The 18,023-nt window shown below is 44.5% G+C and overlaps 2 protein-coding genes across 3 annotated transcripts in view; both read right to left on the bottom strand.

Annotated features, from left to right (window-relative positions):
- The window catches only part of LOC108242191 (unc-80 homolog, NALCN channel complex subunit), a 62,259-nt gene extending 61,009 nt beyond the window's left edge, over nt 1-1,250 (bottom strand). Inside the window, exons 1-3 of the mRNA XM_037973778.1 lie at nt 872-1,250; nt 600-648; nt 190-346 (exon numbers count right to left, since the gene is read on the bottom strand). Of these exons, the coding sequence (XP_037829706.1) occupies nt 190-346; nt 600-648; nt 872-963 (298 nt within the window). The 5' untranslated portion in view covers nt 964-1,250. The remainder of the gene's footprint in view (nt 1-189; nt 347-599; nt 649-871) is intronic.
- A 1,847-nt stretch (nt 1,251-3,097) lies between these two features.
- The window catches only part of LOC108242198 (microtubule-associated protein 2), a 56,868-nt gene continuing 41,942 nt past the window's right edge, over nt 3,098-18,023 (bottom strand). Inside the window, exons 6-20 of one of the 2 annotated variants that reach the window (XM_037973871.1) lie at nt 17,747-17,899; nt 14,108-16,780; nt 13,737-13,946; nt 13,440-13,577; nt 12,746-12,801; nt 11,392-11,409; nt 11,089-11,265; nt 10,894-11,011; nt 10,703-10,759; nt 9,898-10,205; nt 7,391-7,483; nt 7,079-7,171; nt 5,909-5,990; nt 4,548-4,660; nt 3,098-4,456 (exon numbers count right to left, since the gene is read on the bottom strand). In XM_037973871.1, the coding sequence (XP_037829799.1) occupies nt 4,247-4,456; nt 4,548-4,660; nt 5,909-5,990; nt 7,079-7,171; nt 7,391-7,483; nt 9,898-10,205; nt 10,703-10,759; nt 10,894-11,011; nt 11,089-11,265; nt 11,392-11,409; nt 12,746-12,801; nt 13,440-13,577; nt 13,737-13,946; nt 14,108-16,780; nt 17,747-17,899 (4,499 nt within the window). In that variant the 3' untranslated portion in view covers nt 3,098-4,246. The remainder of the gene's footprint in view (nt 4,457-4,547; nt 4,661-5,908; nt 5,991-7,078; nt 7,172-7,390; nt 7,484-9,897; nt 10,206-10,702; nt 10,760-10,893; nt 11,012-11,088; nt 11,266-11,391; nt 11,410-12,745; nt 12,802-13,439; nt 13,578-13,736; nt 13,947-14,107; nt 16,781-17,746; nt 17,900-18,023) is intronic. The other variant, XM_037973872.1, reaches the window with a different exon arrangement.

The raw sequence follows: 18,023 nt of genomic DNA, 5'->3' as shown, positions 1-18,023 counted from the left end.
ATTATAATCCTAGAGGACATCTAGGAGACATATTTTGAATGAGCTGGATGGAAGAAACATGTCTTCCAGATTATCTGCCTGAAAGAAAAGATTGTTCTCTAATTATTGCTCAACGTGAAATTATTCATTCAGGGATGCCTGAATGACACGTTTAGACAAAATCCAGTTTGTGTCCCGCCATCCCCTCACCCAGCTTGTTCCTGTTGGACAGCAGGATGGACGTGCAGTGGAGGACGTGGGGCAGCGCCGCCTGGACCAGCTCCCAGCGGGAGATGCTCTGGATGGCCTCGGACAGCGCCGGCGACAGCCCGTGCAGCTTGTTTTCCACCAGCACCCGCTCGAAGGACTGGGGAGGCAGCCAGAAAAACAGGGAGAGGACACATCAGCCTTTCTTTGACTGCCTAAATGTCCCACATGGCCCCCGGGCCGGACCCCGTGGGACAGCTGCAGACCTGCTGGAGCATCATTATGGATATGAGTTTTAAAAAGGTTAGCTCTGGGGAGGGAGGGGGGGGAAGGGGGGACTAATTCCCGAAATGCACAGGAAAACAGATTATTTTACCTCCCCGGTCATCCGTGCACATTATGAAATGACTCACCACACAGGACGCCTCATACTGCTTCCCCAACTTTGGACGCAGGAAAGCGCTGGGAGAGGAAAATAAATCAATAAATAAAATAAAATAAAAAGCATTTGCACATATTTAATCTTGATCTCGTTAAATGTGAGCACTGCAGGGAGATGTCAGCCTGTTTGCTCTGCCCCACTTCTCGGTGACAGGTGTGACAGCCGGCACTGTTGCAGAAATCAAATAAATTCAAAAACTGAAGCTTCTGATCTGAATCTCCACAAACACCTGTTATCAATCACCTGGTCTGCCTCCACAGGAAGGTCTGGATGGGGAACGGTATTCCCTTCCCGCACTCCGGCTCGTTCTCGTCCAGGCTTTTCCGTTTCACCATTTTCCTCCTCCTCCTCCTCCTGCTGTCACCTCCTGGTTGTCTCCTCGCACCGCTGCCTCTGCCCAGGTGGAGCGGCGAGCCTCTTCCTCACGACATGATTGGATTCGTAAAATGGCTGCAAGTGTCGATAGGAGCTGAGCGCGAGGAGGAGGAAGAGGAGGAGGAGGAGGAGGATGAAGAAACGGCGCTGTGATTTTTTTTTTTCAGCACCTCCGTCGGGCGGACACCAAGCGAGCTTAAAGACGCAGTGTGCGGCAGCAGCTGGAGCCAGATGTTTCCCCACCACCTCCTCCACCACCTCTGGAGATCAGACGGCGTCGCGCGCCCGGAACGAGACACGAACGCGCCGCGTGGTGCGTTCGCGGGAGGGGGGATTTAATCCGCCGTTTGAGCGTCAACAGGTTGTTTCAGGACCCAGGTGGTGAGCTGGGAAAAACCAGCACAATCAACAAGTCCGACCCGGAAAAATAATAATAAAAAAGCGTCTTTACACAGCAACATGTCACTCATTAAATAAGAAGTCTTCTTCTTTACAGCGCGAGATAAATTATGTGATAAAATGGCTCAATATAAATAAATACATTACATTAAAAAAACAAGCATATTCAGTATTTTAAGTAAGAACAACACAGCTATTGTTAATTTATAGCTTTTGAGTCGTAAAAAATAATTTATACCACTCCTATTTTTAAAGTTATGTTATCAGCTAACAATTAAACTGCTGTTAGCCGAGTGGTGTTAGCTGTTGGCTAAAAACATTAGCTTAGATAAAACTAACTTCTGTAGCAAAATGGCAGGATATAAATAAACTAAATGACATAAATAAACAAGCACTTTTAGTATTTTTAGCAAGAACAATATAGCTGGTGTTAATTTCAAAATTCTAAATCTTAAGAAAGAATTTAAACCACTTCTATGTTTTTGAAGCTAATTATGCTAACATAGCTAACAACCAAGCTGCTGTTAGCCGAGTTGCGTTAGCTGTTGACTAAAAAAAATAGCTTAATTAATGGCAGGATAAACTAAATAACTATACTAAACTAAATAAACTTAATTCCAGAGAAAAACTATAGACATTATATAAGTAGACACCTGGAAAACTGGTGCTGCCTATACCAGCACAGCCGCCATCTTGGATGGGTCCCTCACCCCCAGTTAATTTAAGCTGTATGCCCAACTAAAATAATCAGAACTCACTGAATTTTTACCCAATTTTTAAGCAAACAAACAAAAAACAAAGACAAATGAAAATACAGTAAAGTGAGACATACTCAGGTTTTGGCAGCAATTTGAATTTTCTTTTAGACGCTCAGACATGAACCGTCCTGCTTCTGGATTAATATTTAATTCTAATTATTATAATTCTATCCAATATCTAAAAGTAAACACATGAAACAGAATCACTTCTCATGACTTTCTGAAAATGTTTTTAGATCAACAAAAAAAAGCGAGTTGGGACCCAGTACACTTCCTTGAGTCTTCCCTAAATTAGCATGCAAAATGTGCCATTTCAGTAGAAAAATAATAATTAATCTTTGAAAGAACAGGTAAATTAATGAAAAAAGCAAAGAAGCATAAGTAAAAAAAAAAACCGGAATGGTAAATTTGTAAAAGTTAAATACACAACTGGAAAAAATTCAGACAGTATGACAAAAAAAATAAATAAAACAAGTGAAAAAGTCATTCTTCTGTTTTCAAATTTCCACACAAGAGCACCTCATAAAACTAATGAACCATGTACCAATGATATAAAACTTTGATTATTATTATCATGTAAATATAAAAACCAGCACATTACCAAAAGTTTCTTCATTCTGAATCCACAGCTATATAAATTTAACATTATCTGTAAAAATAGGTGCTACAAAAGCTCAAATTAAACGACCATTATTGAACCGGAGGCAGGCAGACCTTCTTTCAATTAGAAATATTTTCCAGAATTGAGACAAAGGACTAAAAAGAACCAGTTTTTATTTTCTTTATTTATACTGTCATCGTCCTTTAGGAGCATTTGTAATCGTTACGTCTCAGACATTGGAAATAGTGCACACACATCTACATTTATTTTACTTTTATTCTTTTTTTTTGTTGTTTTTAAATACACTTACACAGGCAAGGAGGGAGGGGAGAACCGGAAAAGAAGCACAGAGAAACACTGGCGAGGTTTCTGACATCGGGGGAGGGGGAAGGTTTCACAAAAGTGAGCAGAATTATCTTTTTTTTTTTTTAAATGAATTTATCAGATTTTGATAACTTTCATTCTTCGTCACAGTCCAGAACTGTCACACTTGGTCAATCACAACACGGCTTTCTCTTCTTTAAATAGGAATGTTTTCATATAAAGCTTCACACTTACTTTTAACAAACTTTTAGGCCCTTTTTCAAATACGCCGCACAGTCCAGTCTTTGCAAAACAATATGTATATAAAAACAAACAAACAAACAAAAAAAAAGGCTTTTGGGAGCCTCTCTTGAAAGAGTCAACACTAAAATGCATCTCAGGCTAAAAAGTTTAAGACAGCTGCAAATAAATCTAATTGAATCTTTTTTTTTTTTTTTTGCCATGCCAGCATAACAGCATCGTGGATCCTTATAAAGCTACGGCGCGAAGGAGAAAAGAAACGGTGGAAAAAGAAAAAGAAAAAGAAACTATTGGAAAGCTAGCCGTTTAGCGCTCGACATTTCACACAACTGCAATGGTTATTATAAACGCTAATAAGCCAGAGCAGCCACAGGAGAAGGTACAAAACTGGAACACTACATTAACATTTATATAAAAAGAAAACACAATTCTTAACATTAAAATCCAACATGTTTGACTCAAAATGCCACATTTTACCATACATGCCCACTGGTCGGTTGTCTCTCCCTCCTCGAGTCTCTCGCGCGGTTTTATCTCTTAAGATGAGCGTTAATTAGCTAGGGTTTTTGCATTCAGACATTAGAAATGAGTTCAAGTGCTGTGGCGAAAAAGAAAATCATTTTACAATCATGTAACCGCTTTCTTAGAACAATCGCAGCCACTCCGGACTACCAGGAACACAATGGGAAACGTCCGTGTTTGAGTGAAGGGGTGAAGAGGTTTCTGAAGAGAATGAGGGAAATATTTAGTTATTTTTATCTTTTTTTTTTTTTGCAGAGTTCAGTTTTTCGAAGGGTTGGATGAACGAGAACTTGTGGGGGTTCACGCGTTGGACTGAAAAATAAAAACTACCGGACGCTTCGGGCGCGAGTGATGAGTGAGGAAAAGGAGCAACTTTTTTTTTTTTTTTCTGTCCGGAGCTCATAAGCCCTGCTTGGCCAGGGCGGCGGTGACATCCTGCGCCAGGGTGGACAGGTGGGGCGAATCCGCCATGTTGATGCTTCCGGCGGAAGACAGGCGGGGGGAGGTGCCTCCCGTCTCGATCCCCGGGGAGTGGGTGATGATGATTTCCGCACCGTGGTCCACGCGAGCTTTGGCCGATTCACGGAAACTCAGCTTGTGGCTCTCGATCTATGTTAGCGGAAGAGAAAGGAAGGAAAGGAAATGAGCAGCGGCGTTTAACGTTTGGGAAATATGTCAGCTTTTATTTTTCCTTTTTTACCATGACGTTCCCTCCTCCGGGAGTGTGGCCGGTGTTATCCAGGGAGCCGACCTTGGGGAGGGCCTTGTCTTTGAAATCCAGCTTCACATTCTCAATGCGAATGTTGCCTCCTCCTGGGAACACAACGGCAAGAGGGAGTTGAAAGAAAAGCACCGAACCCTCAAGGCTTTAACGCCGGCGGGCCAGCGCTTCTCCCAGGCGTCGCCCGGGGCAACAAATCCCAGAGCAAGGACAGGACACTGTGCTCCCAAAGTCGGCAGCATCACAGAAGGAAGCACCACATCTTTAAAAACCATGAGCTGGGGCGTAAAAAAGGTTAAAAAAATCACTTATAACATCCATTTTAACACAAGCGTAAATGATTTCCTAATAAGGGCCTTTTTTTGGAGACAGAAAACCTTCCTTCTAACATCCAAAGCTCTCAACAACCATCTTCCATCTTATATTAAAGGTCTTATTGTTCCATATTTCACTTCTCTCTGACTGCAGATTTCCTCGTGGTTCCTAGAGGTTCTAAAAGTAGAACAGGAGGCAGAGCTTTCAGTTATCAGGCTCCAACTTCCAGTTTCTGTCCTTTACGCTCAGTTTACTTTTAAAACCAGGCTTAAGACTTTCCTTTTTGTTAAATCCTATAGCTAGGGTTGGTTTGGGTTTCCTGAGGTCTCCCTTAGTTCTGCTGCTGGAGGACAAACTGTCCACATGTCCTCACTCTGCTGCTGGAGGACAAACTGTCCACGTGTCCTTTAATTCTGCTGCTGGAGGACAAACTGTCCACATGTCCTCACTCTGCTGCCATCTTTACTCTCTACTCTCCATGTTTATACAATTATTGCTCCCATTAACCCGTTTTTCTTCCCATAGAAACTACACCTGGACCACTTCCTGTGTCACTTGTGTCTCTTTCCTGTCTTCCCAACCCTCAGCCGGTCGAGGCAGATGGCCGCCCATCCTGAGCCTGGTTCTGGTTCTGGTGGACCAGAACGTGCCGCTCAGGATGGAGGGTTGAGCTGAAGTGAAGATTCGATCAAATCTGCTGGCTTCCTCAGATAGATAACATGTTCCTGACTGGTATTTCGTAAAGTAAGTGTGTTATAATTAGGATTGAGTTAGATTTTAATCTGAAGTTGTTGTTTTTTTTCTTTTATAAAATGAAGATAACATAGATGACAGCACAGATTCCCAGTCCTGGTCCTGGAGGACCACCATCCTGCAGGTTTGACACCTGGTTTGAGTGAGTGAGTGATGAACAAGCTTCTGCAGAGCTTAAAGACCAGCTGAAGAGCAGAGGAAGAATGGGAACCGCTGGGTTACAGTATCTAAACGTCTGGTTTGCAGCTGGATGGGCCGAAGGAGGACGTTACCTGGTCTGTGGTGAATGTTGGACATGGAGCCACACTTGGCGGTGACGTGACTCAAGTCGATCTTCTTGGTCTGGATTTGAACCTGGGAGCGGCGAAAAAAAAAAAAAGACAGATTGTACCAGAGAAGAAACCGGAAGGGTAATTTTTTACATCAGCTATATGTCACCCCACAAAAATTACATAAATATAACTCCAATATATCCCCTCTTTGTTTTAGATGTGGCATGGAAGAAGGAACATTCCTTCACGCCACTTGGTATTGCTCTAAATTGCAAGGTTTTTGGAAGGGGGTCTGTAAAATGTTATCAGACATTCATGCCATCATGATTCCAATAGACCCGGAGATCTGTTTATTAGGGAACTTTACAAATTCCAATTTAAAAACAGTCTATGACAAGAAACTTACAGAAATCCTTTTAGCAATTGCTAAGGAATGTATTACAACTAAGTGGAAATCAGACTCTCCCCTCTCAATTAAAATGTGGCTTTCCGAGATTAATAGCTGTGTGACACTAGAAAAATTAACGTATTGGATGCAGAATAGAAGTAAGACGTTTTATAAAATATGGCAGCCTCTTTTAAGTTATATGCAAAATCTCCCGGCACATTGGATTGAGTGATGATCCTGTAATCGAGCTGGACTCGACAGGATTTATGAGCGAATCTGATACCATCTGTCTCTCAATCTATTTCCGACTCATACACAACTGATTTTATCCCTATAGATTACCCACCCCCACCCAGTCCTTGTTATATGTTGGGTCATATTATTGTAAATGTAATTTACTTTCAATATGTCTTATTATTTGAATTGTGCGTCATTGTGTACTAGTTTTGTCCTGTCTGTTAATACTTGTAATGTTAATACCAAAAATCCAAAATAAAATATTCTAAAAAAAAAAAAAAAAGAAGAAACCGGAAGGGGAGATGAGGGTGAAGGAGGAGCGAGCTGACGGATGTTCGCCCGCTTGTCTCTGAGGAGACACTACAGACTCCACAGAGGAGCCGCTACGCAAAGGAAGCAGATGCTTCAATTAAAATTCATCACCCATGAGTGTTAGGAAGGGGAGACACTGGTAAAAACTGGTACACGTGCACGCTACAGGGACATTTCATGCACATATATTTAGACAGCGTGGAGACAAAGAGGTTCTGGGATGAGTCGCTTACGTTTCCCCCGCCTGCCGTGTAGTGGACTTTATCCAGGGAGCCACATTTCGACTGAACGTGGCTGAAGTCCAGCTTAACGCTTGGGATCATGACCTGGGGAGGACAGGGTGGACTCATTTGTTCAATACATCCATCCAGTTTCACATTTATTTTACTGTCTTAAAGTGTGCTTCTTCACTGACTAAGAAGTGGAATCAATTCAACTGAGAAATTTCGATGGCAGACAAACAGATGGACACGTAAAAGTAGCAGAGACAGAGCGCTAAAGCTTCAAAGCCAGAGGAAAGAAAGGAGAGAGAAAGGGTTACATACATTGCCTCCTTTGGGCGTGTGCTTCAGATTATCCTTGGAGCCGCACTTTGACTCAACATGACTGAAGTCCAGCTTCTCACTTAAAATCTGAACCTAAAATCAAATTGGAACGATAAAGAAGCAAAAACAAAAAGAGCCACGACGTGTGCCTCGTTAAGACAACTGTGTGGGACACGAGTCTGTAGGGACGTCCGCACCACTCTGCTTCTTTTAGATTTTATACATAAATAAATATGAAGCCTTTAAAAAAAAAAACCAATGGTCTAGCAGCTCGTTTCGATCATGCCTTGTGTTACTTTTTTCCCTGGAAACCAAAACAACAATGGAGCCGTTTTTACTGTTTTTTTTTTCTCTTTATCCCGATCCTGTTGCCGTCAAACTTTAACCTTGTGCTGAAATGGTTATTAACTAAGAGGGGTTTATAAGTGGCATTAAAGAAAGTAAAACTAGCCGAGCTAAGAGTAGTTTTTATCTCCGAATATGTCGGCCGTTCTCGCCACCTCGGGGTGCGGAGTGGATATTTCAAAGGTTCTGTGCGAAGAATGTGGAAATATTTTTAAACAAAGGGAAAAAAATATCCGGAGCAGTGTAGACTCCAAGTAACTTAAATGAGATTTAACACAAACTATATCGATGCCTGTTGCTTTAAAAGTACAAATAATAAGGTTTCGAACCAGAGTTTCATCGTTTTACGGTGAGAAAAGTTATAAAAATATCGTCAAACCTTGAAACAAACGTTATGCCCGATATCGTGTGATCTGTTGGCGCTCAGAGCTCGTGTTGTGGGTGACTCTCGATTACTACCACACCAAACTTCAGCTCAGTAGCTTTAAAACTGACTGAGTTGTGGCCATTTTTGTGCTCAGCTGAGCTGCGCGGGTTCAACCTTTTTGAGAGATAAAATCCACCCTCGGTTCATTACAGACGAAGGCAGAAACATCATTGCCCTCACCACCTGGAATTAGGAGGAGGAGGAGGAGGAAAAGGGAGTTCCCTGAGAGAAGAGCTGCCAAAAACGACAGCGAGCCACATCCTTCGCTCGTATCTCACAAAATTGAATGAAAAGTCGCCTCCATGCAGGAACACGAGGTCCATCGGTAATAGGATTAGGAAACCACAGGCTGCTACTGAGACACGTCTATCCAGACCGAGATAAGAGGGAGGGTTTCATCCTCGGGTTTTTATGACCCTCATTTTTAACTTTTATGTAGGGCAGACGTGACTTTATGTGGGGAAAAATTAATCTAAAGACGGCGTCCCTAACAGCCTGTCCAGCTGTTTTTATCTCAGCGATAAAAGGGGGGAAAAAAACACTAAAAAGCAGCCGTTTTTTTGAAGGGGTAAACGCTTAAAAAAAAATGTAGCGGAGAACATTAGTTGAGGTCTTTTTATGTTTTCTCTATGAGTCACCGCTGGTTGGGTTATAAATACTGAACGCTGGAGGGAAGATCGACGAAAGCTGCTCCCCGAGGAAAACGGCTCTGCTCCTCGGAGCCAATAAGGAAATCTGATGGATATTCTTAGAAGGACTGCTGCTGGGTTTTTTTTGTTTTTTTTTTTAAGTTTTGCTATATTTAGAAACACTCTTGCGGTGCATTTGATCCTCCGTCGGCGAGGCGGAAATATCGGCAAAGAGGTAGGGACGGAGGAGAGACCGCGAGGGGGCGAGGCCCCGAGGCAGGACGCGGTCCTTCATTTAGACTGACGGAAATGGCGGCAGACAGAGCAGAGGAAGCAGACACACAGCGACATAAAAAGCAGGAATACAGAGGTGGCTAAGAAAGTGAGTGAGCGTGAACATATTCAGAAAGACATGTCCGTATTTTATTTAATTTCTACATCTCAAAATACAAGAGAAAGAGTCCATCTTAGATCAGACTCCATTTGTTTCCATGGATATTTATGTTAAAAAGCCAAACTGAGCAGATTTAGATATAAATGTATCAAAATAAAGCATCGTTTCAGTATGTTCTGCAATAAAAAAATGAACAGAAGTTTGTCATTTACTGCCCCCGTGTGGCAGGATTGGGTATAGCCTCGACTTTTCTGATAAATTTCAAATAAATATGTAAAAATTGACACTTTTCTTTTCTAACAGATCATTCAAACCTTTGAAATCCCTGAGAGCCGAAGTCGTTCAGGAGTTCAGCGCAATTCTTGAAGCTAAACATTTTAAAGTTGCGCCTGAGACGCCTGTTTTCTCCCCGCCTGGGTGGGATTTATGTAACACCCAGGGGTTAAAGATGACCCAGAGCTGTTACACCTCTGAGCCAGGACAGGTGGTAGTCACAGAGCCAAGTGGTAGTGCAGTGAAGGGTTACTTTGTTGCAGGACTCGGCCGACTCGATTGGTGCAGCTTAAAGACGGACTCGTCTTTGCATTCATCACATGCAGAATTGAGCTAAATTACTAAAAATAAAACTTCTGCCATCCTCAGAACAACTATCCGATGCCAGTGTCTAACACGAGAAGTACTGTCCAACTGGCGGACAGAGACTTCCTGTTACCTGTCCTCCTTTCGGCTGGTGCTTGAGGTTGGACGTGGACCCGACCTTGGACTTCACGTTCTTCAGGTCGGGCAGCGGCTGGTTGATGACCTTCAGCTGCCGCTGGACGGAGGACGGCGACTTGGGCGGGGTCCGGATCACCGCCACCTTCTTCTCCTGCAGGACGCTGAAGGACTTGGGCGTGTGGCTGCCGGGGGTGCGCGAGCCCGGGGTGCGGCAGGAGTAGCTGGGGGGCGTGCCGGGCGTCACGGCCGAGCCCGGGGTGGAGGCGCCGCTGCGGACCGACCGGGAGCGGGTCGAGTCTGTGCCTTTCACGGATAAACAGACGTGGAGAGGGGAGGGTGAGGAGGCTGGAAAACAAAAACCACCTGTCTGGGGGTTCTGATGATGATGATGAAGGTGAGACGCCAATGAACACCTAAACGCTGTGCGGCTGGTTCTGAAAAACAAACAGCCCAGATCAAACAGGACTGTTTGACCAGGACCGTGAGCGCAAACACCTGCAGGTCCGTTTACTGGACCTCTGGCTGCTCGTTGCCAGGTTACCAGAGGAAGAACCAACAGGATTTCAGCCCACAGGGCGCCGGATCATCAACACACCTGTTGTTTTGAAATCCTCGAGTCCTTCTGATAACTCACCTGCAGCTCCGACTGAGTGGATTAAAAAAGATCAATCTGCAGATGAGCCCAAACTGAAATTTACGCCTACGACTCTGAAACCTGCAGCCGCTCCCCAAAGCAGCGTGTGAAAGAAAAGCTGAGGCAGCAGCTAATGAGGGAGCGATGGGTCTGCCAGGTGGTCTACCTGCCATACTAGGGGTCCTTCCAGACCTGCTGTCCCCTCTGGAGTCAGTTCGGATCGCTTTGAGGGCCGGAAGGGAAAAAGGGGGGAGTGAGAAGGGGGGGAAAAAAACAGCAGAGCAGGAAGGTGGAAGCTTTTAATCAAATGTTGGTGCAGGAAAACTTCCAAGGCAGAAAAAAAGGTTGTAATCTTACAGGTTGGCCTGGAGGGGGTGCTGTTGTCTTCTTGCTCAGCAGCAGGGATGTGGCGGGTCAGAGACTTGGCCGGCCTGGGGAGGGAGGACCTCTTCTCGGGGCTGCGGTACGCTCGCTCCTGCAGCGACAGACACCACAGCGTGAGTACGACCCAACTGTCGGCTGCACCTCACCCCCCCATCCTCGTTCATTTACCTTCCCTGCCGCGCCGATCGGCGGAGGGGGCAGTCGGGAACATGCGGAGGAGGGGCGGGCCTCGCAGAGCTCCGCCTCCACGAGGGGGCTCCGTTTAAGTACGCAGGCGGAGCCGGGGCGGGGGGACGCCCCGCCGCGCTGCGCCGCCATCTTTAACAGAACGGCCCTCGTGGGGCTCTGGGTGACCGGCGGGGGTGGAGGGTGGGGAGGCGGACGGATGGAAGAGGTGGAGAAATGAAATGAGAGCAAACAGGAAGGAAACACAATCCGACGACAGGAACGCTACACAAAGTTCGTACTCACGTGTTTCCTCTGTCGGGACTGACACACAGACAGAAGGCGGCCATGCGAGACAAAACGATAAAAGACCAAAAAGAAAGAAAGATACGGATGCAGGCGAGAAAAAATGAGCTGTCAGCATGATCATGCAGAAGACTGAAGGGACACATGCAGTTATCTGGGTTGTAATCAAAGAAAAATATACTGAAACAACATTCCCTGGAAGAAATTAATGCACTTTGTTCCAGTGTGGCTTTTATGAACTGAAGTCTCTACTTGTGTGTATTTTTAAGTGTGTATATTTTATTAATCAAGTCATTTTTTTCCTTCCTGTTCCTTCAAGGAATGCTAGTTTTATTTAATATTATGGAAAAGCTCAGTTATTTACATCTACTGATAGTAAGTTTTAATAAAAATTGGGTTAAGGAAAATGTTTCTTAACTAAGTAGTATAAGAGAAGAAAACGTCACTTTAAATCAATGGTTATGTACTAGTACTTAATGACAGGGTTACAATCATTACTAAAACTTTAAAATGGAGCCATTTTAGTCCCAGTAACCCTCAATATTCTGTGTAAACCCGGGCCGTCGATGATGAGAGGCTAAAATTAATTCATAAACGTTATTAGTTTTTAATGGAAGATGTCTAATTACTAATAAAGAAACACAAACAACATTTTATGTAGAATTTAGGACATATAGCAAATAAAGAATAAAAGATGAAATATAAAAAAGACATTTGTGTTTATTTCTAGCAAGTCTTATTTCTTATTGATACATTTTATCACAACTGAAATGATCCCTCTCTGAAAACCAAACAACCTTTGACTCTGAAACAAGATAATAAAGATACTTAAATATATATATATTATAAATATATTTATACTCTGCTGGTCTGACGCAGGTCAGATATCAGCTGAGAGTTCACCAACATGACTTCAGTCCGTCTTTTTTGATGTTTCGTTTCGCCTCAAAAATCAAAGATTCCTGAAAAGTTTTTTTTTCTTGGACTCAGACGTCTGCGCTGAGCTCGCTCACATTTTTTATTCATTAAAGTGAAATAAGAAGCGACAGAGACCGGATCCGTCACAGACTGGTGGGGCAGATCTAAAGCGTTTCAATTATCATCTCAGGGGCCAAATATAAGGTTAAAAACGACCCGATTCGGCCCACAGGCCTCGACTTTGACACGTGGTGTAAACAATAACACTGATGCGCTGATTACATTAAGTGAAATTTGATATATTTAGATAAAATAACACCTGAAACTACTTTTTGAACCAGTTTGAAACTAGCGAGAAAAGAATAAAAAAGGCTGATAATAATAAGAGCTCCAGGTGTGTGTGTGCGTCTGTGTGTTTGCAGGTAATCGTACTCACAGTTGGCCTCTCTCTGGACTGCTGCGCCACACTGAGGGGGTGGTGGTGCTCCACACCTGTAAGGCAAACAGAGGAAACAAATATTAACCAGCAGGAGGAGGCAGGGGCTGACAGGACGCACGTGTAATGAACACAGAGCAACAAAGTAAAAGGAAACAAAAAAAAGGCAAACAGCACCGGGTTCGTTGTGGGTTTTAGGAAGACGTTGCGTCGGTGCGGTGACAGAGATGTAGATATTCTTTCCCCGGCCGTTCACAGAACGCACCACCTTCAACATGCAACCATTCCCAGAAATTAAACTCCAAAGAAGGAGACTCGAGTCGTCTCAGCTTAAACACCAAAAGCAAACAAACAGAAGCAACGCTGAGCGGATTAAAAAAGGTGAGAGTGAAGCGAAGCGCGAGTGACACCCCCCCCCGAAAGAAAAGACACAGCAGCCGGGTTAATAAACACGTTTAAAAATTAACAATGGATCAGCAGCACGTGATGTTTGCCAGCTACAATGCTTGATTCCTCAAAGAGCCAAAAATAAAGAGAGATCAACGAATCTGAATCCAAACCCCGTGTTTTTTTAAAATAAATGTATGCTTTGATCATCGTAAGGTTGGCACCAGAGAAACTGGATTGTGTGTTTTCTTTAAAAATCATAATCTCTCTGTATTCACGGCGCCGGTACCTGGTGAAAAGCGTTCACCTGGGGCCTTGCGTCTAACAGAGCCGTGAAGCGGGGCGGGCCTAGGGTGTCTGGCCACCACTTTGGCTCCACTTTTTCGAGATGGAGAGCGACTTTGGAGGGCTGACACCTTACTCTGGTCAGCCCTCCTCACGCCTACTAGCAAAGGGGAGAGACAGGATTATACCAGCATGTTAAAACGTAGACACACCTGTTTAACATCAATGTTTTTTGTTTTTTTTTAACTGGACTAAAAGCAAACAGACATTACAACCGATTTTTTTTTGTTTTGTTTTCTGTCTGAAAACTTGTACACACAATAGGAACCTTTTCTCTTCATCTTCTCCTCTGTCGGGGGGTGGTGGGTCGGTGTTTTGCGTGACACTTTACAATCAGCAGGGCCAGGACGGCCCCGCCCTTTAGCGGGGCCCTGTTTGGCGGGTCGGTCCACCGCCGCGGGGGTCCTGCTGGAAGTCTTGGTCAGAGGAAGGGCTTCGATCTGCTCAGTCATGATACTTCTATCCTGATCTGTAGCAGAGAGGGTATAAGAGAGGACTAGTTCTCCATACTAGCAAGGCGCGAGCTTCAACCAAGACACATTTAATAGAAATTATTAGTTTTTTAGGTTTTTGGAAGAAAAACTAGGAATAGACGTAATGCATATTGAAGTTTCTATAAGTTTTAGGTACCTTGTGAGTCCATCCAGCCACTGTCTGTATCGAGGATGGACACGTCCATAGTGGTTTCATCGTTAGCAGCCTGACTCGTCTCCACGCTAATCTCAGTTTCTTCTCCTTTCGTTGCATCCCGTTCTTCCATTGTTTCCTTCTCCTTCCCCTTCCCCTCGTCTACTTCACCAGAATCCACTTCCTTCCCTTTAGTGTGGTCTTCCTTGACATCTTCACCCACCTCTTCTCCTTGGTCCACTTCCATGTCTCCAGCTTCAGCTCCGTCCTCGGACTGCGGCGGCAGGTCATGGTCAGAACATGGAGACAAGTGCGAACTGTCCGTCGCCGGCTCCCCTTCGTCGCTGTTCAGGGCACTGTGACTCCATTCTTCTGCTCCGGACACGGGATCGTCCTCCAGCATCTGATCACCTACCATCAGCCTCACCTGGTCCTTTTTAGGCTCCTCAGATCCAACTTCTTTAGTTAGACTCTCTCCTGCTTTAGCTGTCTGGTGGTGCAGAGGCTCCCCGGGTTCTTCCATTACCTCTTGAGGTTCTTCAGCCATCTCAATGTCATCGTCTTCCTCCACCTCTTCATCTACTTGTGCTTGGGGTATTATAATGATAGGAGAACATAGTTGCGGCCTTGGAAAGTCTTTCGTCAGAGTCAGTTCTTGTGACTGGACTTTTTTGTCTTTCTCTGTGCCTACATTCTGATCAATGTTTGATGTCTCTTGTGTTTCCATTTCTTCTAATCTTGCAGGCTTCGAATGCTCGCTTTGAATCTTACAATCTTTTTCCTCCACGCTGTAACCTAACACTTCTGATGACGTCGAAGGCTCGCCTGTGTTGCTCACATCTTGTTGAGCGTCTTGTTCTTTCAGAACTTCGAGATCGGGTTTAGTCATCTCTTTGTCCAGCTCCAGTTTCTCTGGCTTAGAATCAGAAGTCTTCTCTGTTAAGTCTTCTTTCATTTCCCTCCATCCAGAGACTTGAGTTTCTGGATGAACTTTGGATGGGGAAACTTCAGTTGGGTAAACTTCGGTTGGGGAAACTTCGGTTGGGGAAACTTCGGTTGGGGAAACTTCGGGTGGGGACTTCGGGGTGATGGGAGTGAGAGGCACTTTGCTTCCAGTTTCTGTTGGATTGAAAGTAAAGGAGTTGTCGGGGGGGATGGGAGAAGCTTCTCTTGAGGGGTCTTTTTCAATGTCGACCTCAGGAATCGCTTGGATCTTTAGGTCCCCAGGCAGACCTGTCTCCAGACGAAACTCAGTGAGTCTGTCTTTCGAAGTCGTCATTGGGATTCGTAGGCGATCTGGTTTTATCCCACTCGTCACAGCTCTTTCGAGAATCAGGCTAGTCTTTACAGGTGAATCTTTCTTGTCCAACACTGTCTTTTGAGAAACCTCTGTGGCAGTTTCTTTCTGATCTCTTTGCTGTGTTGGTTTTTGAATACCATTACCTTCCGAGACTCCAAGATCGCCCTCTACTTCACCCTCCAAAGAGGGGAAACACTGGTGCAGAGAGTGCCCGGGACTGGGTGGATCAGCAGGAGAAGGCATCGGTGCTGAACACTCACTGAACACACAGTAGCCAAGTTCCTCCAGCTGACGTTCCCCTACCACCACTTTCGATGTTTGATCTGCCACGGCAAACATGTCGAATGAACGCCCGGCAAGTGCTGATACATTGGCAGGGACTGACTTTCGCCTCATGTAGTCAACCTCCCTCCTCTCTAGTGATGGGCGGGGTAGGGCCCCTGCCAGGTCCAACATCTCAGAAAGGTTTTCTGACTGTTCAAAACTAGAGCTGTGCTCATCGGAAGGTGCTTCCGGTTTTGTTGGGATGTCTTCATTTGACGTAGTAGATGTTGGACTTATAGAAACCGTGGGGGGAAACTTGGGTATGTCACTCTCCACAAATGGACTTGAGGGAGAAAGCTCTGATTCATCAAAGCTCCCGCTGATTGGATACAAGCTTTCTGAAAATGTTCTCGACTTGTCCGCCTTCCCCGTCTGTCCTGATGAAGACCCACCAGTAATGTTCAAGGACAAACTCCTTTGCTCTAAAGTCATCTTACTAGGATTTGTCTTGACTTTTTTCTCTTCTTGTTCAACTTTTTCCACAACACATTCGTGTTCTTCACTTAACTTTGTCTCTGCTGTTAAACTGAGCTCATAATAGCTCTGTGACAACCCCTCTTCTTGGCTTTTTGAGCTTGTCTCAAAGTAAGTTTTGGATCCGGAGCATTGCTCTTCTGACATATCAAATGTAGCTTTCGATTGCACCGTTTCTTGACTTGGATCAACTTTCTGAATGCCATCCTCTTGGTCATCTTTACCCGTTTCTTGAACTAGCTCTGTTTTTTCTTTGCTTTCATCCATAGGGGCTTCTGGTTCTTTTGGTAAGATCATTTCCACATTTTCTTCAGTCTGAAGACTTGATTTGTCTTCTGTCTGTAAAATCTCTTCACGTTCCTTTACTGTAGACTCCAAAGTCTTGGAGCTTTCAGCAGCTTCTTCGTCGGCTTGTTTAAATGAAGAGGCTTCAGCGAGATCCTTCTCTTTCACAGAGGGAAGGAGGGGTTCATCCAAGGCAACCTCTTCGGTTTTTGCTCTCTCACACGGCAGCGTCTCGTGACTTCCGTCTTCTTTCCTCTCTGACTCACGGGACGCCTCAGTCTCCTCTGGCCGAGCTGTGAGTTTGAAGGATACTGTACAACTTTGCACCGAGCCATATTAGCTAAAAGCTTTGCTTGCAGCATCCACCAAAGCAAAGCCCATACAGCCGAGGTTCTCTGCACACAGATACGGTAACTCTCCATCAAGCAAAACACACAGCACAGTGTATTTTGGGGCAGGCCACAACAGCACAAGGGGAGGTCAGAGCATCTAAGGCAGCGTGCAGAACTGGAATGAAGGAATGAGTTGCATGATATTGGATGACAAGAAATAATGGTACAGTACACCTGTTGAATTCCTATTGGGCTGGCAAATATGGAAAAACTGTTAATTCTTGTGTTTTCCTTTTGAGTTTCTTAGTTTAACAATAAATGTCCAATAAAGGTGACTTGTATTGACCAGTTCTAGGCAACAATAGGAAAACATTTTTATTCTTTGCTTTTGAGATGAAATGAAAACACTGAAAAAAGCAAATGATTTACAACAGACTTGTACATTCAGCACTACTTTGTGGACTACTCGTACGAAGACCAAAGCTTCTTAAACCAAAATATTCCACATGAAATGCACAGAAAACTAATTCTGGCGACACTTAGATCTACAATGACGGTTTCAGACGGTGACGCTTGCATTTGCAATGTAGCTGGCAACACTAAAGTGCAAAAACGATCAACCATAACCTGGTTGACGATGCGCTCGGGGAAAGCAAATGGCTGTGCTTTGCATTAAATAAAGCTCAAAATCAAAAAAAAAAAAATGCTATGTCACGCCATTCTGCACATGGCGGCTTCAGGTACCGAAGCAGAAGCTTACAAAGTTCAGAGCGACAAAGCGGCAGCGAAGCCTGAGCTGCGTTACAGTTTATAGACCGAGAGCAGAGAGGTTTTGTACCCGTTACAGAGCCGGAGAGGTTCATGCATGGTTGGTAATGGACTCACACACACTCTCATAAAGAAAAGTGTCCACTGCACCACACACACCTTGATGACTTCCTCCATTGACGGCCTCAGGTGTCTGGACTTTGTGGGGCTCTCTTAAACAATCTGTCTGCTCTAAGTGAAAGGCTCCTTCCTCCTCTGGAGCCTCCTCCTCCTCCTCAGGCTGTTGCTGACTCACAACCTCTACTTTAGCTTCTTCGGGACGGGAAGGGAGACACATGGATGAGACATGGAGAACAAAGCCGGACAGCATGGAAGACGCATTGGGATGCAATCGACAAAATCTCTCTAGCCTCATCTGAACATGAAGAGAGCTGCA

Source organism: Kryptolebias marmoratus, linkage group LG23 (genome assembly GCF_001649575.2).
Source record: "Kryptolebias marmoratus isolate JLee-2015 linkage group LG23, ASM164957v2, whole genome shotgun sequence".
Taxonomy (NCBI): domain Eukaryota; kingdom Metazoa; phylum Chordata; class Actinopteri; order Cyprinodontiformes; family Rivulidae; genus Kryptolebias; species Kryptolebias marmoratus.
Note: the sequence above shows the minus strand (reverse complement) of the source record. Positions and strands in the feature narration are given on the sequence as shown.